At 41.7% G+C, this 24,655-nt stretch overlaps 4 protein-coding genes and 2 non-coding genes across 7 annotated transcripts in view; 2 read left to right on the top strand and 4 right to left on the bottom strand.

Moving 5' to 3' along the window:
* The window catches only part of LOC115194677 (zinc finger protein 37-like), a 1,069,572-nt gene that overhangs the window by 468,424 nt on the left and 576,493 nt on the right, over positions 1-24,655 (top strand). The window lies entirely within an intron of this gene.
* The window catches only part of LOC115194676 (gastrula zinc finger protein XlCGF26.1-like), a 900,659-nt gene that overhangs the window by 407,731 nt on the left and 468,273 nt on the right, over positions 1-24,655 (bottom strand). The window lies entirely within an intron of this gene.
* Positions 1,862-4,092, top strand: arl2 (ADP-ribosylation factor-like 2). The gene is made up of 5 exons (XM_029754603.1): positions 1,862-2,095; positions 2,510-2,620; positions 2,752-2,914; positions 3,066-3,146; positions 3,326-4,092. Exons 1-5 carry the CDS (start codon positions 2,031-2,033, stop codon positions 3,458-3,460), a joined length of 555 nt encoding a protein of 184 aa, XP_029610463.1. The 5' UTR covers positions 1,862-2,030; the 3' UTR covers positions 3,461-4,092.
* LOC115194672 (uncharacterized) overlaps positions 9,191-24,655 on the bottom strand; it is a 41,576-nt gene continuing 26,111 nt past the window's right edge. Inside the window, exons 12-16 of one of the 2 annotated variants that reach the window (XR_003878440.1) lie at positions 11,512-11,560; positions 10,693-10,751; positions 10,360-10,406; positions 9,940-9,984; positions 9,191-9,331 (exon numbers count right to left, since the gene is read on the bottom strand). The gene's annotated coding sequence lies outside the window, so the exon portion shown is untranslated. The remainder of the gene's footprint in view (positions 9,332-9,939; positions 9,985-10,359; positions 10,407-10,692; positions 10,752-11,511; positions 11,561-24,655) is intronic. The other variant, XR_003878435.1, reaches the window with a different exon arrangement.
* On the bottom strand, positions 9,404-9,473 carry LOC115195045 (small nucleolar RNA SNORD31). The gene has a single exon (XR_003878584.1). It is a non-coding gene; the product is annotated as a small nucleolar RNA SNORD31 (small nucleolar RNA).
* On the bottom strand, positions 11,216-11,342 carry LOC115195048 (small nucleolar RNA SNORD22). The gene has a single exon (XR_003878587.1). It is a non-coding gene; the product is annotated as a small nucleolar RNA SNORD22 (small nucleolar RNA).

The raw sequence follows: 24,655 nt of genomic DNA, 5'->3' as shown, positions 1-24,655 counted from the left end.
AGTTAAACAATTTAAAGGCAATGCTACCAAATACTAATTGAGTGTATGTAAACTTCTGACCCACTGGGAATGTGATGAAAGAAATAAAAGCTGAAATAAATAATTCTCTCTACTATTATTCTGACATTTCACATTCTTAAAATCAAGTGGTGATCCTAACTGACCTGAGACAGGGAATTGTTACTAGGATTAAATGTCAGGAATTGTGGAAAACTGAGTTTAAATGTATTTGGCTAAGGTGAATGAAAACTTCTGACTTCAACTATATATTTTGAGTAAATCAGGTAGATTGTTTGCTACATACGATTGTTGTTACACATTACTACAAAGATCAACATCATCTTCATAGTCTAATCACGAATCGAATAAGAAACGTCAAATAACTGACCAAATGATTTGATCATAACTGGATATACGAAAGTATGTGGACACCCCTTCAAATTAGTGGATTCAGCTATTTCAACCACACCCTTTGCTGACAGGTGTATAAAATCGAGCACACAGCCATGCAATCTCCATAGACAAACATTGGCAGTAGAATGGCTTTACTGAAGAGCTCAGTGACTTTCAACGTGGCACCATCATTTAAATATATATATATATATATATATATTTATTTATTAATAAACCTTTATTTAACTAGGCAAGTCAGTTCATCTTCTGCACATCTACCATTCCAGTGTTTATTTGCTATATTGTAATTACTTCGCCACCATGGCCTATTTATTGCCTTACCTCCCTTATCTTACCTCATTTGCACTCACTGTATATATACTTTTTGTTTTCTTTTGGTCTACTGTATTATTGACTGTATGTTTGTTTATTCCATGTGTAACTCTGTGTTGTTGTATGTGTCGATTTGCTACGCTTTATCTTGGCCAGGTCGCAGTTGCAAATGAGAACTTGTTCTCAACTAGCCTACCTGGTTTTAAATAAAAGGTGAAATAAAATTAAAATAAAGTTAAGATCAAATTCTTATTTACAATAACGGCCTATACCGTCTAAACCCGGACGACGCTGGACCAATTGTGCGCCGGCCTATGGGACTCCCAGGTTGATTCCGCCTGGATAGGATGCCACCTTTCCAGCAAGTCAGTTAATCAAATTTCTTCCCCGGTCAACTGTATGTGCTGTTATTGTGAAGTGGAAACATCTAGGAGCAACAAAGTGGTAGGCCACACAACTCCATATTAATGCCCATGATTTTGGAATGAGATGTTCGACAGCAGGTGTCCACATTATTTTGGTCATGTAGTGTACATGTCTATTAAGAGAAGAATAAACAAATCTAAGCCCGATGACACTACAGCCTGGTGTTATTGTCTCCATAAAAGGTAAAGTGTGGAATTAACCAATAATCTCTAATGAAGTAAGATTTGTTCATTTTGAACAATCTTATGCGTGCAATATCTCCTAACATTGTCGTCCCTGATATGAACCGCGTGTTGCGCTATTTTGTCACAAAATATAAGGTCGTTACCACAGCCACAAACTCATATAGCCGGCCTATTTCTACAATTCCTCTTCTTAAAATGAGATTTAAACCTAACTCCTCTGCTAACCTTATACCAAACCCTAACCAAGACTCAAAAAGCACATTCATTTTTGTTTTCATAATTTTTTTTACAATATAACCAATTTTGACCTTTTCGCTGTGGTAACTAGTGGAAACCAAAATATAAGTTTCCAAACGTTTGTTTCTCCCTCTGAATTAACACAGCCGCACCTTTGCCTTGGTGGCGCTTCACGAATCAAATAGCCTAAAGCCTTTTGAGTGACGCTGAAGTCAACCAATCATATTTTGATCTGAAGCTTGTTCCAAATATTCACCAATCCACGATTAGAGCGGGCGGGACTACTTTAGTATCAACTTCCTGCTTGTCTTGGAGCTGCGTGTTTGTTTTAGATAGCAACGGTCTCGAGAGACAATGTATGTGTTGATATTATAACCAAAAGTTTAAACATTATACCGCTATTTATCTTGTGTTACTTCCGTTTTATATTAAATAGTTTACCAAACGTTGGTCACGATGGGTTTGCTGACGATACTGAAGAAAATGAAGCACAAGGAGCGAGAGATGCGACTACTTATGTTGTATCCTTTTTTTTCTGCAATGAAATAACAGTTGTGATGAGTTAGTTGGCTATGATGTTTACCTATCTATAGCTACATGACTATATGCGTATCTACCTATGTGATCGGACTAGTTTGTCGCCTGCCTTTGGACCTGATACATTTGTGTTTTCTAAAGTGGCCATTTAGCTTCGCTTGTCAGCAAGTAGGCCTAGCTAGCTACTACGACCAGTCACGTCCGTAGCTAGGCTACATATCTTGCCATGTTTATAAGCTACGTTTGTTAACCCACTGGCTAACATGGTTAAAACGATTACTCAGCTATATGGCTATCACTGCCTTATAACAAGTGCTGCAAATGGTGTGTGTGTCACCCTCTAATCTGTACGGAGGTCCCCCCCCTGGCCATTCCCAGTCCTTAACCATGTACTACAGGGGTTTAGACAACGCTGGTAAGACCACTATTCTGAAGAAGTTCAATGGCGAGGATGTGAGTACCATCTCTCCTACACTGGGGTTCAATATCAAAACCTTGGAACATAAAGGGTAAGTCAAAACACACCAGCATCATCAGCAGAGTCATTTTACACCTCTTCTCTTAGGCAGATGGAGAATACAACCCTTTCATTAACTCCTCTCTTTTCATCCTCTTCTCTTCCCGTCGTCGTCCTCCTCAGGTTCAAGTTAAACATCTGGGACGTGGGCGGTCAGAAATCTCTTCGTTCTTACTGGAGGAACTACTTTGAGAGCACCGATGGGCTGGTGTGGGTGGTGGACAGCGCAGACAGACTGAGACTGGAGGACTGCAGACAGGAACTTAGCTCTCTGCTGCAGGAGGAGGTACACACACACACACACACACACACAGAGGAGTAAACACCAAAAACTCACACACACGCATGGAGCAGTGCATACCACACACAAACATTTATGAATGACTAACTGTTGATGTCTCTCTCCATTTATCTACCCTCTCTTTTTCTCTCTCTAGAGGTTATCAGGAGCTACTCTCCTGGTGTTCGCTAACAAACAGGACCTGCCTGGATCCCTGAATAAAGAGACCATTCGAGAGGTGGGAACACAGTACCCCCCCCCATACACACACAAACACACACACACTCCCTCACAATTTCTGTGTTTTTATCATCAGTGGGTTGGAAATACATTGTTTGATAACTTTGATTTCATGTCTAATACTTGTATTCATCTATTACTGTGTGTGTGTGTGTGTGTGTGTGTGTGTGTGTGTAGGCCCTGGGTCTGGATGACATTAAGACCCACCACTGGTGTATCATCGGCTGCAGTGCTGTGACAGGAGAGAACCTACTGACCGGAGTAGACTGGCTACTGGATGACATCGCTGCACGCATCTTCACTGCAGATTAACATCCTGGGTGTGCATTAATAAAACGCATCTGAAGAAGCTTCAGTGTTTCTCAACCTCCGCTCTGTGAGATGTTGTTTGCTGACAACTTAATCAGTTCTATAATGCTAGTTTTAGGGGAAGTTTCCCGGACACAGATGCTTTTCAGTCCAGGACTAGGGTTAATTGGTTTCCAGGAAACCTCCCTGAAATGTGCAATTGGACAAAACATAGCTTTCCTGTCCCTGATTAGAACAAGGTTGAGAAACACTAGCAGGCCAGTCTGGGTACCAGTGTGTTTGTACCATCATGCCACTGCACTGCTTGTCATGTCAAACAACAAGGAGTGGCATAACATCACAAAGCAGGAAAACAGTTTTAGAAAGATACCGGTAAGCTTGAAATGGCCGTGGTCTAATTGACTCAACAACCAAAACGCACGTCAGCGTTTTGAATGAACTGAAATCAATTAATTTGCAGCTATTTATGAAAATTAGCTGGCTAGCTCATTGATGCTGCTTTGTAGTACACCTCTCAGATGCTACTAGACAGAACCATCATACTGAGTGATAACTGTTTACAGTGGTTTGTTGGTTTTCTGCCAACCAGTACCTCACTTCAATGCATCTGTTATTAAAATTCACTCCCCCCACCATGGTTAGTGTTGGTGTGTAACTGTTTGACTTCATGTCTTGAAAAGGTTTTAATTTCATCACTACAGATTAATACCATTAAATACAGTTTTCCAGGGAGTTCTAGAAACCAGTTGAAGGAAAACTCCATCCAAAACATATTTTTGGTATTAGTTTCATTAGTCCATTGTTGGAGTTGTCGTGGAAATTCACCACTAAGGACTCAAAGTAAATTAAGCAATCTTTAAGACAACGAGAGGTTCCCTTTCAGTCCTTTTATACTGCTACACAAACAAGTTATACGCATGGTTGGTTCCTGTAGGTGACTGATTGAAACCACTTCCAGGCTCCTAGTTCCCAGAGCAATGTTCTGGGTGTACTGCCAAATTGCCTATGAGTGATAGTCTGGTTTACTCCTTTCTGCAGTCAATCTGTCACTCGCATGAACCCAACTAAAGACAGGTTATTACAAAGCAGCATTGTGCTAAACATATGATTACATACACACAAAGACATTTCCATCACAAGACCCAAAATGTTTTGCTTGTCAGCAATCAAGTTTTTGAGATATGTAACTTTCAAAATACAGAAATGTATCCCGTATGATGCATTTAGCAAATACCAAAATATAGTTTTTAGGTGGAATTTTCCTTTAAGGAAAACAGGTATCAGTCAGGTGAAAGGTTATTTGTAATAGAATAAAAGGCACCAAAGTGATGCAGCGGTCGAAGGCACTGCATCTCAGTTAGGGGAAGTGATGAGCTCTACAGCAGAGTCTCAATCTCTGGTTGAAAACTGTTTTCTGCCCATCCCAAAAGATAACATGTATAGATAATTGTCCAAGACTGGCCTGCTGAGGAGTGATGGAATCCATCCTAGCTGGAGGGGTGCTCTCATCTTATCTACGAACATAGACAGGGCTCCAACTCCACTAGCTCCGCAATGAGATAGGGTGCAGGCCAGCCAGCCTGCCAGCTTAGTGGAGTCTGCCACTAGCACAGTCAGTGTAGTCAGCTCAGCTATCCCCATTGAGACCGTGTCTGTGCCTCGATCTAGGTTGGGCAAAACTAAACATGGCGGTGTTCGCCGTAGCAATCTCACTGGAATAAAGACCTCCATTCCTGTCATTATTGAAAGAGATTGTGATACCTCACATCTCAAAATAGGGCTACTTAATGTTGGATCCCTCACTTCAAAGGCAGTTATAGTCAATGAACTAATCACTGATCATGTTGATGTGATTGGCCTGACTGAAACATGGCTTAAGCCTGATGAATTTACTGTGTTAAATGAGGCCTCACCTCCTGGTTACACTAGTGACCATATGCCCCGTGCATCCCGCAAAGGTGGAGGTGTTGCTAACATTTATGATAGCAATTTCTTCTTTTTTTTTATGACTGCGTTGTCTTTTGAGCTTCTTGTCATGAAATCTATGCAACCTACGCTGTATATGCCATACAGCGTTCTCACTGAGTTCCCTGAATTCCTATCGGACCTTGTAGTCATGGCAGATAATATTCACATTTTTGGTGACTTTAATATTCACATGGAAAAGTCCACAGACCCACTCCAAAAGGCTTTCGTGGCCATCATCAACTCAGTGGGTTTTGTCCAACATGTCTCCGGACCTACTCACTTCCACAGTCATACTCTGGACCTAGTTTTGTCCCGTGGATTAAATATTTGTGGATCTTAATGTTTTTCCTCATAATCATGGACTATCAGACCACCATTTTATTACGTTTGCAATCTCAAAAAAATTATCTGCTCAGACCCCAAACAAGGATCATCAAAAGTTGTGCTATAAATTCTCAGACAACCCAAAGATTCCTACATGCCCTTCCAGACTCCCACCAACTACCCAAAGGCATCAAAGAGTACAAAAATCGGTTAACTTTGCAAAAATCTGAAAGATTTTATCCAAAAATGATGCAGAAAAGCTAATCATGCTTTTATCACTTTTAGATTAGACTACTGCAATGCTCTACTCTCCGGCTACCCGGATAAAGCACTAAATACATTTCAGTTTGTGCTAAACACAGCTACTAGAATCGTGACTAAAACCCAAAATGTTTTATCATATTACTCCAGTGCTAGCCTCTATACACTGGCTTCCTGTTAAGGCTAGGTCTGATTTCAACGTTTTACTGATAACCTACACAAAGCATTGCTTGGACTTGCTCCTATCCATCTCTCTGGTTTGGTCCTGCCGTACATACCTACACGTACGCTACGGTCACAAGACGCAGGCATCCTAATTGTCCCTAGAATTTCTAAGCAAACAGCTGGAGGCAGGGCTTTCTCCTATAGAGCTCCATTTTTATGGAATGGTCTGCCTACCCATGTGAGAGACACAGACTCGGTCTCAACCATTAAGTCTTTATTGAAGACTGATCTCTTCAGTAGGTCCTATGATTGAGTGTAGTCTGGTCCAGGGGTGTGAAGGTGAACAGAAAGGCATTGCTGTCTCTGCCTGGCCGGTTCCCCTCTCTCCACTGGGATTCTCTGCCTCTGACCCTATTACAGGGGCTGAGTCACTGGTTTACTAGGACATGGAAGCCATGTCGTCCCTAGGAGGTGTGCGTCACTAGAGTCACTGGCGTGATCTTCCTGTCTGGGTTGGCGCCCCCTCAGATTCGTGCCGTGGGGGAGATCTTCGTGGACTATACTCAGCCTTGTCTCAGGATGGTAAGTTGGTGGTTGAAGATATCCCTCTAGTGCTGTGGGGGCTGTGCTTTGGCAAAGTGGGTGGGGTTATATCCTGCCTGGTTGGCCCTGTCCGGGAGTATCATCGGACGGTGCCACAGTGTCTCCCAAGCCGTCCTGTCTCAGCCTCCAGTATTTATGCTGTCATAGCACACGACCACCTTGTCATACTGCTGCTCCAGTTTCAACTGTTCTGCCTGTGGCTATGGAACCCTGACCTGTTCCCCGGACATGCTACCTTGTCCCGGACCTGCTGTTTTCGACTCTCTCTACCGCACCTGCTGTCTCTAACTCTAAATGCTCAGCTATGAAAAGCCAACTGCCATTTACTCCTGAGGTGCTGACCTGTTGCTCCCTCGACAACCACTTTGATTATTATTATTTTACGCTGCTGGTCATCTATGAACGTTTGAACATCCCAGCACAGCCAGAAGAGGACTGACCACCCCTCAAGGCCTGGTTCCTTTCTAGGTTTCTTCCTAGGTTCCTGCCTTTCTAGGGAGTTTTTCCTAGCCACTGTGCTTCTACATCTGCATTGCTTGCTGTTTTGGGTTTTAGGCTGGGTTTCTGCATAGCACTTTGTTACATCGGCTGATGTAAAAAGGGCTTCATAAATACATTTGATTGATAGAGGTGTCACTACAGACCCTGGTTCGATTCCAGGCTGTATCACAACCGGCTGTGATTAGGAGTCCCATACGCCGGCGCACAATTTGCCCAGCGTCGTCCGGGGTTTGGGTTTGGCCCGAAGTAGGCCGTCATTGTAAATAAGATTTTGTTCTTAACTGGAATTGCCTAGTTAAATAAAGGTTAAATACAAAGAAATACCTTTGGCATCATATCCAATGTCAGGCTAAGACCTTTTAATTTTACAGAAAATACCATCCATATGAGTGATAAAAGACCTTTATACCAATAATCTTATTTTTTTATATACATTATCGCATACACTAATAGTCTTAATTCCTGATCAAATTTTGCTGAAACACTTTATGGCCAAGATTATAGGACTGTTGCATTCTGCTGCATTATCCCAGTTCACCACTAGAGACATACAGGTATTCTATCCAGTGGTGTTCTGCTGCACTATCCCAGTTCACCACTAGAGACATACAGGTATTCTATCCAGTGGTGTTCTGCTGCACTATCCCAGTTCACCACTAGAGACATACAGGTATTCTATCCAGTGGTGTTCTGCTGCACTATCCCAGTTCACCACCAGAGACATACAGGTATTATATCCAGTGGTGTTCTGCTGCACTATCCCAGTTCACCACTAGAGACATACAGGTATTCTATCCAGTGGTGTTCTGCTGCACTATCCCAGTTCACCACTAGAGACATACAGGTATTCTATCCAGTGGTGTTCTGCTGCACTATCCCAGTTCACCACTAGAGACATACAGGTATTCTATCCAGTGGTGTTCTGCTGCACTATCCCAGTTCACCACTAGAGACATACAGGTATTCTATCCAGTGGTGTTCTGCTGCACTATCCCAGTTCACCACTAGAGACATACAGGTATTCTATCCAGTGGTGTTCTGCTGCACTATCCCAGTTCACCACTAGAGACATACAGGTATTCTATCCAGTGGTGTTCTGCTGCACTATCAATCTGGGTCAAAAGAGCAAACACGGAATTACCTTGTAGTGGTCAGAGCCCAAATTGAGATCCATACCGCATCAATGTGCGCCTCATTGTGTAACAATTCGGGGCTCCAAATTGCTCTTCATTGATACGATTTAGTTTATACAGGACCTACCGTCAACCAGCTCCGCGAAATTATTAATGGTCCGACTTCGACAGAGACCAAATCACCATAAATGCTTCACGACCAACGTAAACAGGTTGACCACGCAGCGCCTTTAACCCTCGTTTTCACACTGATCCCAGAACCATATTCTTTCCACTATAGGAATAGTTGAACGAATCAGAGGTTTAGGGTTTTCGGGACTACAAGGTGGCACATTGATGTCCATGATAAACCCAGTTACATAACGGAATTGGCTTTTCGTCCCATTGTAACGGGCCTGAGTGAACGCTTTATTTATCCACCATCTTTGGCGGTACTGATAGCAGCGTAAACTGATATATTCCCTAGATTATTAAACTGTCCCATCGTGTCGTTAAAGCCTACTACACGACTACACATGCTGCTCACAATAACATCCATTCAGAAACAAATTAATGGCTTAAAACAATTGAAGTCAGTTAACGGTGACATTTCACTGGCTGTAGAAAGTTACTTCTGCATGTTTACATCCACCTAGAATAACTAGATAATGATATGAGATGACAGGAAATGTCACATTGTTCAGTATTGAATTCAGAACACCACATGGTTCATTCAAAATGGCCAAATTCACTAAGTCTGATTTACTACCACCAAGAAAGAAAAATAGGACAAGCATTAATTTGTAGATTTATTTATACATCAAAACAGTCATGGGGTTGAATTGACTTGGCCTGGTTCTCCCCAGTTCCAACTAGACGACCCACTTCCTTGCTGACCAAACAGGAGTGCAAGAGGGCTTGCCGGTGTACAACAGGAGAGCTAGAGGGAAAATAGTGTGAGAATTAAACCCTGGTGATACTGTAGGGACTAATACACAAGGTATGAGAAGACTTGATCAGAGCGTAACCAATCAGTCAGCGTTACATCAGACTGGGGCGGTAATGATGACTCATCAGGTCAGTGTCTAACAAACTGCATGGGTCAGAGTGATGATCCAAGAGGAACATTCAACAGGACATTAACAACATCTTCCTAGTATTGATCTGCCCCCCTTTTCCATTACAACACATTTACACTGAGTGGACAATACATTAACCAGACCAGGTGACAGCCAGCCCTTATTGACGTCACTTGTTAAATCAGTGTAGATGCAGACAGGTTAAATGTTTTTTTAAACAAGACATGGATTGTGTACCACTCAGAGGGTGAATGGGCAAGACAAAGATTGAAGTTCCTTTGAATGAGGGAAGGTAGGTGCCAGGTGCACCAGTTTCTCATGTGTATCAACACTGGTCCACCACCCAAAGGACATCCAGCTACTGGAGCTTACTGTTCTGAGAGCAAACTCATATTAGGAATGTGTTCTTAATGTCCTCTATACTCAGTGCATTATAATACTGGAACCATAAGTCATTCCCACTACACACCTTCACACTCCACCAGCACAGCAACACTTCAGCAGCCAACGAGACCTAAAAAGACAACAGTTTTAAAACCAAATAATCCCAATCTTAGATTACTAGACTACATTCAGAGCATTCTGAAACCAGATCAGGAGAATCTAGTTCAGTCATTGCAGCCATCCAGCCAGTGGTCCAGGGTCTGGGGTCAAGCCCCCACCCAGACACCCTCCCTCCAGGCAGGCAGCCCACCTTACCCCTGCCACCTAAGCAGGCTTGTCAGTGTCTGCCCAACCCACAGGAGGACCGATGGGAGGCCAGACCTTTATCCAGACCAGAGCACAGGACAGGATTGCCACCTGACTGGATGAATGAACCTCATCATTTACAACATTCCAGAAAGCTTCATGTGGAAGGAGAGTTAAGATGCTGTCTAAAGTCACACACCTTTCCAAACACTGCAGACACTAGGACCTCAACCAGGGGGCAGAAACCTAGAGGGAGAAAGTAGGAAAGCATGAAGTGACATTGTATAAACTAGTAGTGAGACATGAGATCAGTCTATAGCAGTGGATTCTAATCCTGTGGACCCAACTGTCAACAAGCGTTTTCCCCCCTAGAAAAACGCTTGGGTGGTATACCAGGGTGTTTGGAAAACAGGGTTTCACCAATAACATATAGATTATTTCTCTGAAGTTTATATTGAAGCTACTTTAGTAGGTAACAGGAAATCACCACTTCTACATTATAAAGGACAGAAGTTAAGTGGATCATACACACCTTGAGGTAGTTCAGTAACAAGCATCTTCGAGTGACCAGTCTGGTACCACCATCAGGACCTGAAGGAGAGGAGGCTAAATAAACATGCTGAACAGCAGGACATTAAAGACTGCTTTATTGGCTGATAGATCAGAGGGGTAACCAATCAGCTGGGGAGGTAACACAACTATCTGAAAGACAACGGATCCTAGACCAGCACTACCACACTGAGAGATTAAATATGGGAGTGCTGACAAGGGCCCTGTACTACATCAAAACTAGAACGTAGTTATTTGGAAGTCCTAACTTAGATCCTGCTTAAACTGTATTGATGGTACTGCAAGAAACAGTAAATAAACTGACTACATTCTGAGTGGTCCATCCTCCCCAGTGATTTGTGCTGCTACTAGCATTTCATGAATGATTCTGCATCGACTTAATGATCTTAAATCTAATGGCGGCCATTTTAGATCAACAATGCAGAGCCAACAGCCATTTTGGATCAACAATGCAGAGCCAAATGATATTTTGTGTGAGTCTCTGGTCCCATCAGACAGTTGGTAACCCCAACCAGCTGTCCCCTTGTTGCCCTGGCAACGCCAGTGGGTCCACCTTTGCAGGTTCTGTCGTCGAAGCAGGGCGTAAGACGCGTGCGGGTGTCATCACCAGGAGCCAGAGTCACCATGACTACCAAACAGCAACTGTTCACCCTTGTTTGCAGTGAGTATTAACACTAGACTGGTTATAGCTTGTGGCTAAGGCAGAGGCTCTGGTTAAGATACAAGGACTAGACACATTTCACATGACAATTACCAAACGTACTCATTAACCAAAACTCACCAGTCTAGTTGGCATCACAGCTCCCTGTTCAGCCACATACAGAGGAAACCTAAGACAAAAGCTTCAAGATAATGTCTTGGTGGGGACCAGACACCAGGCAGGCACAAGGAGGGGGTTAGACATAACATATGTAGCCTTTATGACAGGGTTACGTAGCCCTCTGCTGAAGTCAGCTATTCCTTTTGTCAACAGGAGTTCAGACGAACGAGATTCCAAAGAGAATATTCATCATGTTCAGCAGGGGGACGGGATAGCTCAAACTGCAAACAAACTGTAAACAGCTAAACCTGCCAAGTAAAAAAATGTTGTATAGAAATGTTTTGTACATACCAAAAAAATAATATTTAAAAGGAAATCTTACTTCACATTAAACTACCACTTTTAGGACATATTAAAGACTGGTGTTAAAATATCCATTTAGACTGGATGCATCCATACCTGCATAGGTAAGGCTCCATCTCAATTTCCACCTAAAATAACATACCCAAATCTATTTGCCTGTAGCTCAGGGCCTGAAGAAAGGATATGCTGATTCTTGATACTATTTGAAAGGAACCACTTTGAAGTTTGTGGAGGGATGAGAATAATGCAGGACAATATAACACCATAGTAAAAAACAAAACAAAAACATTGCTTTCCTATATTTTTTGTCTACAACAGGGTAACAATGTGTGTGCAGAGTTACATTCAAGAATGACAGAGCTACATAATGTTTAGTATGAAGTTTCCCAGGTGTCCCTCACGAGTTGTCCCAAATATACCCAAGTGGCCAAACTGGTCCATTTAAAATTACATACCTATAGAGAACATACTAAAATGCTTTAATAATGAAACTAAGTTTACACACTCCCAGGAATGTCATACAGAATGGATCATTAGCATCCCTATATAAAAGTTACTAACAGGAGAAGCGACGAGAATGCTGATCCAATGGCTCCCAAAACACAGAAGTGAACTATTTAAGATAAACGGCCAAGTTAGCAGCCAACGCTGCTCTAATGTCAGAAGTGTACACCACAAACAAAGGGAGAAAAAACATATTTACAATTACAGTATTTAGAACACCCACAGTCCTCTACACCAGATTGAGCTGCTGATGCCAAGGCCCATAGCAGTTTCTCTCCGCTGTAAAGCAGAGGGTAACAGCACAAGTAGTGCAGGTGATGGGACATTTCCTGTGGCACAGAGCACAACGACGCCTCCCTACTGTGGCTTTTTTGCCCCGAGGCACATTCAGGTCTGCAGTGATATATTTTGGCAGGTGAACATCACTGGAGGCAGGAGTAGAGGGGACAGAGGTAGAGGGGACAGAAGGTGCTGCAGTGGACTTTGTGCTGTAGTCAGCAAGCTCCTGGATGAGCAGCTCTCTGAAGGCTAGCTGTGTCAAGGCTGTCTTTCCACAGATCTTAGCCATTTCCTTCTGGAGGATGAATGCATTCACCACAGCAATGTCGATGAAGTGATAGAACAATGTCTTGTACCATTTCTTTGTCTTGTGGAGAACATTGTAGTAGCCTATCAGCGCATCAGACAGGTCCACACCTCCCATGCTCTTATTGTAATCCTTTACAGCAGCTGGAATGGCGACAGCTTTCGTGGTCCATGTCCCATTAGCGTCCTTCGCACGCCTGCCGATGTGATCGCCACTGTACGATTTGTGGATAGTGGAGCACATGACCACCTCTCTGGCATACATCCACTTTACAAAGAGCAGGTCATCTTTACGAATCCATCGCATGGTACCCCTTTCAGCCCTCTTAGGCATGTCGTTTACTTTTGTTTTGGGAAAACCCACTCCGTTGGGACGAATGGTTCCACAAGACCATACCTTCAGCTTCCTCAGGTCTGTAAACAGAGTAGGGCTTGTGTAAAAGTTATCCACAAACAGTTTGTAGCCCTTCCCCAGCAGTGGAAAATCCAATAATTTCATTACGGAATCATAACCAAGTCCCATACCGGTGGCTGAGATGGACTTCCCCTCATAAACAAAGAAATTCCAAGTGTAGGCACACGCAGAATCTGCCAAAACAAACAGTTTGTAACCCCATCTTGTTGGCTTGTTAGGCATATATTGTTTGATGCCAATTCTGGACTTTGAGGCTACCATTCTCTCATCTATGGACAGGTTCTGGGCAGGCTGAAAATGGGTCTTGCAGGCCTCAACAATGCTGGAGTAGAGAGGTTTGATTTTGCAGAGCCTGTCAAAGCTTGCTGTTCCCTTCTTCTTCTCATTGTTGTTGTCAGCTTGTGGGTCACTGATATGAAGCGCCTGCGAGATAGTCAGAAACCTCTTACAAGACATGATAGTTGTGGGGAAAGGCAGTTGGTAGAGTCTTGAGCTTCTCCAGTAGTCCTTCAGGGTCTTCAACTTCACAACGCCCATATAAATGACCAGTGAGATGTAACAGTATAATTCTTGGACGGAAATGGGCTTCCATGCCTCTTTCTTGCCTGCTTGCTTCTTAGCCCCATACTTGTTGGTGTTAGACACAAGCAAATCAAAAACTGACAAGGAGAAAAACAGCTGGAAAAAATAAAGGGGGCTGTACTTTCCAGTCATGTCCAGCTGAGGTCCTGGCTGCCTTTTAGGTCTAAATGTTGGTGGAAGTGGCTCCACATCATCCTCTAGCACAGTGCGCCAACGGTCCTCTCCCTCGGTTGAAGTTGCCGCTGGTACACTGGCCCTCCTCCGCTTCTGGTCTGGACTCATAACACCTCTAGATGGACGGGTGGGTGTGGAGCCAGAGACAGCAGCAGGGGTCAGACTGGAGGAACCACTTCCTATGTTTGAATCAGTGTGGGATGGACTTGAATGTGGTTTCTTTGGAGGTGGCTCCCAGAGGTCATCGGAGTCTCTACATCTATTGAGGATTTAAAAAAAAAAAAAAATGTTTAGAACTCAAGTTTCCTATTCCTTATTTTATTTAACCTTTATTTTAGCAGGGAGTGAGCACTGCATCAATACATCAAATACACAGCACTCATCTATATTATATAGAGTATGGGGAACACAATCACTATAATGAAATATGTGGACCAACAGGCATTAAGACACTCAAAAACAACAGCATGTCATAGCCAACAGAAAACACACATAGGCTATGCTAATACATTATATGCCTCAGGTCTACATAGAAATATCTCAAATGAATATGCAACCATTTAAACAACTGCATTAGCATGAGACGCAAAAACCTATTTTACTTACTGATCTAAAAGTGGATCTTCTCCTTCCAAAAACATTTCTTCCTCACTGGAATCAAAACTGTACTCACTCATGGAGTCCTCATCCATCAGTTCTATGTCACTCTCCCAGTCCATTTCTGCAATGTTCTCATCCAAATTTGTACACTTGGACTTGGATGTAGCTTTTCCACTAGTAGTAGCCATGTTTTCTTTTTTTAGTTTTGACAAAAGTTTGTAGAAGAGAACGAACCACTGCGTATCATTAACTACCGTGAGTCCTGTTTGCTTTCACCAGAGAATGAACACTGTTGCCCACAGCTCTAGCATGATGGTTGTTTGTAGTACAAAAGGCGTTCACATGCTGCTGGAAAGCCCAGCTCATTGGCTATCTAGCTAGATCGTTTTCAAAATGATAGGTGGTCCTTGAACCAAGACTGTCAATCAAGTGAACACCGATGGTCTCATTGGTGCCTAACGACGGCTTACCTTCATTAGGCTAATTGATGTGTTGTGTAGCCAATATGTCAGAGGTGAATGTATCAAACAAGTTGCATTGATAAGCTTTTTGTTGTTGTGCACTATCCCCAAACAATAGCATGGTATTTTGTCCCGCTGGAATAGCTACTGTAAATTAGATACTGCGGTTAGATTAACAAATATTTAAGCTTTCTGACGATATAAGACATGTCGATGTCCCGGAAAATTGGCTGTTGTTTAGAATGCCTTTCTAGTCACATATTGAGCAGCAGCTGTCCAGATTTCAGGACACTGATCCTGTAGAGGTTTAAAAGCAGCCCAGAACAGCCATCTTGTTTCAGGACAGTCAACTGTAAAACAAAAAGAAATGTAGAGGACATTTAACTAGACTACTCAGCAGGGTGTCAGGTCATTTAACATCAACAGGAATTAAGACAAACGAGATTCTAAAAAGTTTTATCATGTGGTTGCAGAGAACGATTGTTCTTCTGGGAAAGACATCCCTTTCTAGTGCACTACTTCTTACTAGGGCCCTTAAAGCTCTGGTCAAATGTAGTGCACTATAGAGGGTGCCATTTGGGACAGTTTCAGAACCACAACTTACCAGTATGTTGGAGTCCACGCTGCAATTCCACTGACCACAGCACTCAAACCCTGGAGAATATAAGGCAAACATTATTAGTGTGATGATTGAGAAACCTGGATTTTCACAAAGCGCATCAGTCTCGTGGTCTGGAATCAGGTATTCTATAGAAGGAGTCACAAAATAATGTTAGTTACTATGAGAAGATAGAAGGTTCTTAAACCTGTTGGGGATAGGGGGCAGTATTGAGAATTTTGAAAAAAATATGTGCCCATTTTTAACTGCCTCCTACACCAACTCAGAAGCTAGCTTATTGTTCAGGTTTGGATAGAAAACACTGAATTTTCTAAAACTGTTTGAATGGTGTCTGTAAGTATAACAGAACTCATATGGCAGTCAAAACCCTGAGACAAATTCTGACAGGAAGTGGATACCTGATGTGTTGAATTACCTTTAAGCCTATGTCATTGAAACACACAGGGGCTTATTAATCGTTGAGCACTTCCTATGGCTTCCACTAGATGTCACCAGTCTTTACAAAGTTGGTTGAGTCTTCTACTGTGAGAACTGAACGAACAAGAGCCTTGGAACGGCGCGAGTTCATGTTGGGTACTCTCGTTCCAATACGTTTTAAAAGAGAATGCAATCGTCCGCCTTGAATATTATTCATGTTCTGGTTGAAAAAGGCCCTAATGATTTATGCTATACAACGTTTGACATGTTTGAACGAACGTAAATATTTTTTCTCCCCTCTTTCATGAAGAGAAGTCCGGCGGGCTTAGATCATGTGCTAACAACACGGAGCTTTTTGGACATAAATTATGAGCTTTTTCGAACAAAACTACATTTGTTATGGACCTGGGATTCCTGGAAGTGACATCTGATGAAGAGAATCAAAGGTAATGGATTATTTACATAGTATTTTCGATTTTAGCTCTCTCCAACATGGCGGTTAGTCTGTATCGCAAAGCGTATTTTTCTGGGCGCAGTGCTCAGATTATTGCAAAGTGGGATTTCCCAGTAAGGTTATTTTTAAATCTGGCAATCCGGTTGCGTTCAAGAGATGTAAATCTATAATTCTTTGAATGACAATATAATATTTTACCAATGTTTTCGAATTGTAATTATTTAAATTTGTTGTGCTGATTTGACTGGCGGTATTGGAGGGAAAAGTTTTCCTCAACATCAACGCCATAGTAAAACGCTGTTTTTGGATATAAATATGAACTTGATAGAACTAAAAATGCATGTATTGTCTAACATAATGTCCTAGGAGTGTCATCTGATGGAGATTGTCAAAGGTTAGTGCATAATTTTAGCTGGTTTTCTGCTTTTGGTGATGCGTGTCTTTGCATTGACAAAACATTACACACAGCTATTTTCAATGTACTGTCCTAACATAATCTAACTTTATGCTTTCGCCGTAAAGCCTTTTTGAAACCGGACAACGTGGTTAGATTAAGGAGATGTTTATCTTTCAAAGGGTGTAAGATAGTTGTATGTTTGAGAAATTTGAATTATGACATTTAATTGTTTTCAAATTTGGCGCTCTTGATATTTCACCTGTTGTTGATAGGGTGTACCAGGGGTGGGCCACATAGCCCATAGAGGTTAAACAGCAGTTGACATGCTTCGAAGTACGGTAATGGAATATTTAGACATTTTTTGTCACGAAACGCGTCGGGCGCGTCACCCTTCGGATAGTGTCTTGAACGCACAAACAAAAGAGGATATTTGAACGTAACTATGGATTATTTTGAACCAAACCAACATTTGTTATTGAAGTAGAAGTCCTGGGAGTGCATTCTGACGAAGAACAGCAAAGGTAATCCAATTTTTCTTATAGTAAATCGGAGTTTGGTGAGGGCCAAACTTGGTGGGTGTCAAAATAGCTAGCCCGTGATGGCGAGCTATCTACTCAGAATATTGCAAAATGTGCTTTTGCCGAAAAGCTATTTTAAAATCGGACATAGCGATTGCATAAAGGAGTTCTGTATCTATAATTCTTTAAATAATTGTTATGTTTTTTGTGAACGTTTATCGTGAGTAATTTAGTAAATTCACTGGAAGTTTTCGGTGGGTATGCTAGTTCTGAACGTCACATGCTAGTGTAAAAAGCTGGTTTTTGATATAAATATGAACTTGATTGAACAAAACATGCATGTATTGTATAACATAATGTCCTAGGCGTGTCATCTGATGAAGATCAAAGGTTAGTGCTGCATTTAGCTCTGGTTTTGTTTTTTTGTGACATTATATGCTAGCTTGAAAAATGGGTGTCTGATCATTTCTGGCTGGGTACTCTGCTGACATAATCTAATGTTTTGCTTCGTTGTAAAGCCTTTTTGAAATCGGACAGTGTGGTTAGATTAACAAGAGTCTTGTCTTTAAAATGGTGTAAAATAGTCATATGTTTGAGAAATTGAAGTAATAGCATTTCTAAGGTATTTGAATACCGCACCACGGGATTCCACTGGCTGTTGAGTAGGTGGGACGATTTCGTCCCACATACCCTAGAGAGGTTAACGAGAAGTGTATCTTTAAAATGGGATATAATAGTTGTATGTTTGAGAAATTTGAACTATGAGATTTGTTGTTGTTTTGAATTTGGCGCCCTGCTATTTCACTGGCTGTTGAATGGTGTCTCCCGCGGGTGGGACGCTAGCGTCACACATACCCCAGACAGGTTAAGGGCTGAGAAGCGGGACACAGCCAGGAGGAAAATTACAGAGTTACATTTATGAACAGGCAGCGTGCAGGCATATAGAACCAGATATCGGAAGCGTCGTAAATGGAACCATAATTCCAATACCGTGTAACGTACGCTAACCCCATTCCGTACAAATGTGCCGCGACATTCAAATAATTATCTGTCATAGGCTGCAAAGAAAACTAATTGACTGCGTTGTGGTGTGAAATACGTTTCTATTCAAGCGTTGATTGACATGGTAATGGCGTAACGTACAACACGTATAAAGCATCTAATTCTGTCTTACAGCCTCTCTCCACCAGGTGTAGCACTTCCCTCACCGTTTGAAAACAAGGGACAGGATAAGGGGGATACCTCGCCATTTTTTGCATCATCACTGCAGGCTATCATGACTCAAAAGCCACTGTTCACCTCTGAAGATCACTTTAGCACCGCCTTAAAAACCCGATTAAAATTTGACACAAACCTTCAAAAAGGTATGTAATGATACATTATTATTATACTCTTTATAGGGTTTTAATTACATTTTAGAGGTGACAAGGTGATAAGTTGGACAGGTTGAGTGAAAAAATAAGTTCCCCCACATGACATCTCTCCTCACCATCATACCCTGACTACACCGCTCGCGTCACATGCGCGAGTGTTGCAAAATAGATTCCAAAATGAAAGTTATTCAATTATTGCACCCACACTGCTCACGCACGTCAACGAGCGTCTGCGTTAACAAGGGGAAAAATAGGAGTCATTCCTATTTCTGACGCAGACGCGCAGCAAGTCCTGGGGAGACAAAATACATTTATGCACGATGGCGCCCCTGCGCAGCCGGTTTGGTTCCCGTGTCACACAATAGGTTTAGCTTCCCCACCCGCCATTTTTAAAAAGACCCGACGGAGCTCATCGCCTTCTTGAATCATGCAGAGGTGGGCATCATGAAGGCCTCGTCATTGATTTTGTTGGAAAGGGGAGAAATTGCGCTTTACAAATGGTATTGATATTACAGCTGATCTGGAAGTATTACGTTTTTTGGGCGCTAAAATAAGGTCAATTGTATGGACCAGCGCCACGTACAAAAGTGAGTTAGTTTACGTTACAACTTTTGACCAGAACAATGTTCATTTTATTTAACTAGGCAAGTAACCTAAGAACAAATTAGTATTTACTATGATGGCCTACCAAAAAGCCTCCTGGGGGAGGGGAGCTGGGATTTTATATAATTGGACAAAACACGACAAAGACGCCATCCGTGCAATTTTGTTGCTAGATTTAGCAACTTTTCAGACTACCCTGGCAACTTTTTCCAATCAACACCTAGCAACTAATGTATTTGGAACTTTGGTAGCACCACTACACAAAGAGAGACCTAAAACAGAGCATGGTAGCACCACTACATAAAGAGAGAGCTAAAACAGAGCATGGTAGCACCACTACATAAAGAGAGACCTAAATCAGAGCATGGTAGCACCACTACATAAAGAGAGAGCTAAATCAGAGCATGGTAGCACCACTACATAAAGAGAGAGCTAAAACAGAGCATGGTAGCACCACTACATAAAGAGAGACCTAAAACAGAGCATGGTAGCACCACTACATAAAGAGAGAGCTAAAACAGAGCATGGTAGCACCACTACATAAAGAGAGAGCTAAAACAGAGCATGGTAGCACCACTACATAAAGAGAGAGCTAAAACAGAGCATGGTAGCACCACTACATAAAGAGAGAGCTAAAACAGAGCATGGTAGCACCACTACATGACAACGTGCAGGCATATAAAACCCGACATTGATATCGTCGCTAATGGAGCCTTATTTCCAATACAGTGAACTACTTTTGACCAGATCAACGTTAATCAGTAGTAAACTATTGAGAATAAGGTGCCATTAGCGCAGCAACGACAGTCGACTCAGGGGCCAAATGCTACTCAGAATCTGATCATTTTCTTCTTCAAAGTCTGATTCGGTAAGAGAGTGATGGTGCAGTCACTTCTCCTACCTGGAAAGCTAGTCTACTAGCTAACACCAACACGACACGTGGTAAGCTAGGCGATAACAAAAACCACCAAACTAGCCAGTTGGCAAACTAACGCTTGTATCGTTTTACTGCCGCTAAAGTGAGTCATTGTACCATGCATGGCAGACATTTCAGTAATATGCAGCTTACCTGAGAGGTATATTCTCTACCGAGTCGTCAGCATCATGAGAGGAGAAAATGAAAAAGTTTACACACACGGAGGAGAAACCACAACAACTCTCTCTGACCCGAATGAAAATCAATGAATGACCAGATGTTGAAGTCGCTGTCCCTCCTCCTCCTCCTTCTTCTATGGTATAATGGCGTTCGCAACAATTAAATGTGCATTCCGCCACCTACTGGGCAGGTGGATAAAAAGGAAAACATTTGGGTAAAAATAAATAAAATATCATACAAACTACCAAAAAAGAAATTAACTAAATAAAATCAACCTGCTTTTCTGTAAAAACCTCATTCTAATCAGGTCTTTCTTGTTTACAAATTATAGTTTTGGCAAGTCGGTTAGGACATCTACTTTGTGCATGACACAAGTAATTTTTCCAACAATTGTGTACAGACAGAATATTACATTTATAATTCACTGTATCACAATTCCAGTGGGTCAGAAGTTTACATACACTAAGTTGACTGTGCCTTTAAACAGCTTGGAAAATTCCAGAAAATGATGTCATGGCTTTAGAAGCTTCTGATAGGCTAAATTACATAATTTTAGTCATTTGGATGTGTACCTGTGGATGTATTTCAAGGCCTACCTTCAAACTCAGTGCCTCTTTGCTTGACATCACTGGAAAATCAAAAGAAATCAGCCAAGACCTCAGATAAAAAATGTAGACCTCCACAAGTCTGGTTCATCCTTGGGAGCAATTTCTAAACGCCTGAAGGTACTGTGTTCATCTGTACAAACAACAGTTCGCAAGTATAAACACCATGGGGCCACGCGGCCGTCATGCCGCTCAGGAAGGAGACGCGTTCTGTCTCCTAGAGATGAACGTACTTTGGTGCGAAAAGTGCAAATCAATCCCAGAACAACAGCAGGACCTTGTGAAGATGCTTGAGGAAACAGGTACAAAAATATCCACAGTAAAACGTGTCCTATATCGACATAACCTGAAAGGCCGCTCAGCAAAGAAGAAGCCACTGCTCCAAAACCGCCATAAAAAAGCCAGACCAAAGTTTGCAACTGCACATGGGGACAAAGATCGTACTTTTGGAGAAATGTCCTCTGGTCTGATGAAACAAAAATAGAACTGCTTGGCCATAATGACCATCATTATGTTTGGAGGAAAAAGAGGGAGGCTTGCAAGCCGAAGAATACCTTCCCAACCGTGAAGCACGGGGGTGGCAGCATCATGTTGTGGGGGTGCTTTGCTGCAGGAGGGACTGGTGCACTTCTCAAAATAGATGGCATCATGAGGAAATAAAGTTATGTGGATATATTGAAGCAACATCTCAAGACATCAGTCAGGAAGTTTAAGCTTGGTCGCAAATGGGTCTTCCAAATGGACAAATGACCCCAAGCATACTTCCAAAGTTGTGAGAAAATGCCTTAAGGACAACAAAGTCAAGGTATTGGAGTGGCCATAACAAAGCCCTGATCTCAATCCTATAGAAAATCTGTGGGCAGAACTGAAAAAGTGTGTGCGAGCAAGGAGGCCTACAAACCTGACTCAGTTACACCAGCTCTGTCAGGAGGAATGGGCGAAAATTCACCCAACTTATTGTGGGAAGGTTGTGGAAGGCTACCCTAAACATTTGACCCAAGTTAAACAATTTAAAGGCAATGCTACCAAATACTAACTAAGTGTATGTAAACTTCTGACCCCCTGGGAATGTGATGAAATAAATAATTCTCTACTATTATTCTGACATTTCACATTCTTAAAATAAAGTGGTGATCCTAACTTACCTCTGACAGGGAATTTTCACTAGGATTAAATGTCACGAATTGTGAAAATCTGAGTTTAAATGTATTTGGCAAAGGTGAATGAAAACTTCTGACTTCAACTGTATATGTTTTGACCATGACAGTTTACAATCTAAGGCAATGCCAAGTCATTTAGTCTTCTCAACTTGTTCAACAGCCACACCATTCATTACCAGATTCAGCTGAGGTCTAGAACTTAAGGAATGATTTGTACCAAATACAGTGCTCTTGGTTTTAGATTTAATATATAAGAAACATTCATGTTTACATAGTCAACTTACACACAGCTCTGACACACACACTTATCCCACCAGACATGCCACCAGGGGTCTTTTCACAGTCCCCAAATCCAAAACAAATTCAAGGAAGCGTACAGTATTTTTAAGAGCCCATATTGCATGGAACTTCCTTCCATCTCATATTGCTCAAATAAACAGCAAACCTGGTTTAAAAAAACAGATAAAGCAACACCTAGCGGCACAACGCCTCTCCCCTATTTGACCTAGATAGTGTGTGTATGTATTGATATGTAGGCTACGTGTGCCTTTTAAAAAATATATGTAGTTCTGCCCTTGAGCTATTGATGTTCTGTATTATGCCATTCTGTATATTGTCAAATGTTTTGTTTTGACCCCAGGAAGAGTAGCTGCTGCTTTTGCAACATGGGGATCCTAATAAAATACCTAATACTTTATTCAATTCAGTCACCCCACCATGGTTAGTGTTGGTATGTAACTGTTAAATTCAGTCATCCCACCATGGTTAGTGTTGGTGTATAACTGTATATTAAATTCAGTCACCCCACCATGGTTAGTGGTGTGTAACTGTTAAATTCAGTCACCCCACCATGGTTAGTGTTGGTGTGTAACTGTTAAATTCAGTCAGCCCACCATTGTTAGTGTTGGTGTATAATTCTATATTAAATTCAGTCACACCACGGTGGTTAGTGTTGGTGTATAACTGTACATTAAATTCAGTCACACCATGGTTAGTGTTGGTATGTAACTGTATATTAAATTCAGTCACACCATGGTTAGTGTTGGTGAATAACTGTATATTAAATTCAGTCACACCACCATGGTTAGTGTTGGTGTATAACTGTATATTAAATTCAGTCACCCCACCATGGTTAGTATTGGTGTATAACTGTATATTAAATTCAGTCACCCCACCATGGTTAGTGTTGGTGTATAACTGTATATTAAATTCAGTCACCCCACCATGGTTAGTATTGGTGTGTAACTGTTAAATTCAGTCACCCCACCATGGTTAGTGTTGGTGTGTAACTGTTAAATTCAGTCACCCCACCATGGTTAGTGTTGGTGTGTAACTGTTAAATTCAGTCACCCCACCATGGTTAGTGTTGGTGTATAACTGTTAAATTCAGTGACCCCACCATGGTTTGTGTTGGTGTATAACTGTTAATTTCAGTCACCCCACCATGGTTAGTGTTGGTGTGTAACTGTTAAATTCAGTCACCCCACCATGGTTAGTGTTGGTATGTAACTGTTAAATTCAGTCACCCCACCATGGTTAGTGTTGGTGTGTAACTGTTAAATTCAGTCACCCCACCATGGTTAGTGTTGGTGTGTAACTGTTAAATTCAGTCACCCCACCATGGTTAGTGTTGGTGTATAACTGTATATTAAATTCAGTCACCCCACCATGGTTAGTGTTGGTGTATAACTGTATATTAAATTCAGTCACCCCACCATGGTTAGTGTTGGTGTATAACTGTATATTAAATTCAGTCACCCCACCATAGTTAGTGTTGGTGTGTAACTGTTAAATTCAGTCAGCCCACCATGGTTTGTTTTGGCGTGTAACTGTTAAATTCAGTCACCCCACCATGGTTAGTGTTGGTGTATAACTGTATATTAAATTCAGTCACACCACCATGGTTAGTGTTGGTGTGTAACTGTATATTAAATTCAGTCACACCACCATGGTTAGTGTTGGCGAGTAACAGTTTGACTTCATGTCTTGAAAAGGTTTTAATTTCATCACTACAGAATAATACCATAAAATACAGTTTTCCAGGGAGTTCTAGAAACCAGTGTAAGGAAAACTCCATCAAAACCATATTCTGGTATTAATGTCATTAGTCCATTGTGACATAGTCCCACAATGTTTTGCCTGTCAACAATCAACTTCTCAAGATATGTAACTTTCAAAATACAGAAATCCCCATGATGCATTTTGCAAATACCAAAACACCGTATTTGGTGTAATTTTC

This window comes from Salmo trutta, chromosome 5 (assembly GCF_901001165.1).
Source record: "Salmo trutta chromosome 5, fSalTru1.1, whole genome shotgun sequence".
NCBI lineage: Eukaryota > Metazoa > Chordata > Actinopteri > Salmoniformes > Salmonidae > Salmo > Salmo trutta.
The sequence above is the reverse complement of the archived record's forward strand: the minus strand, read 5'-3'. Positions and strand labels throughout refer to the sequence as shown.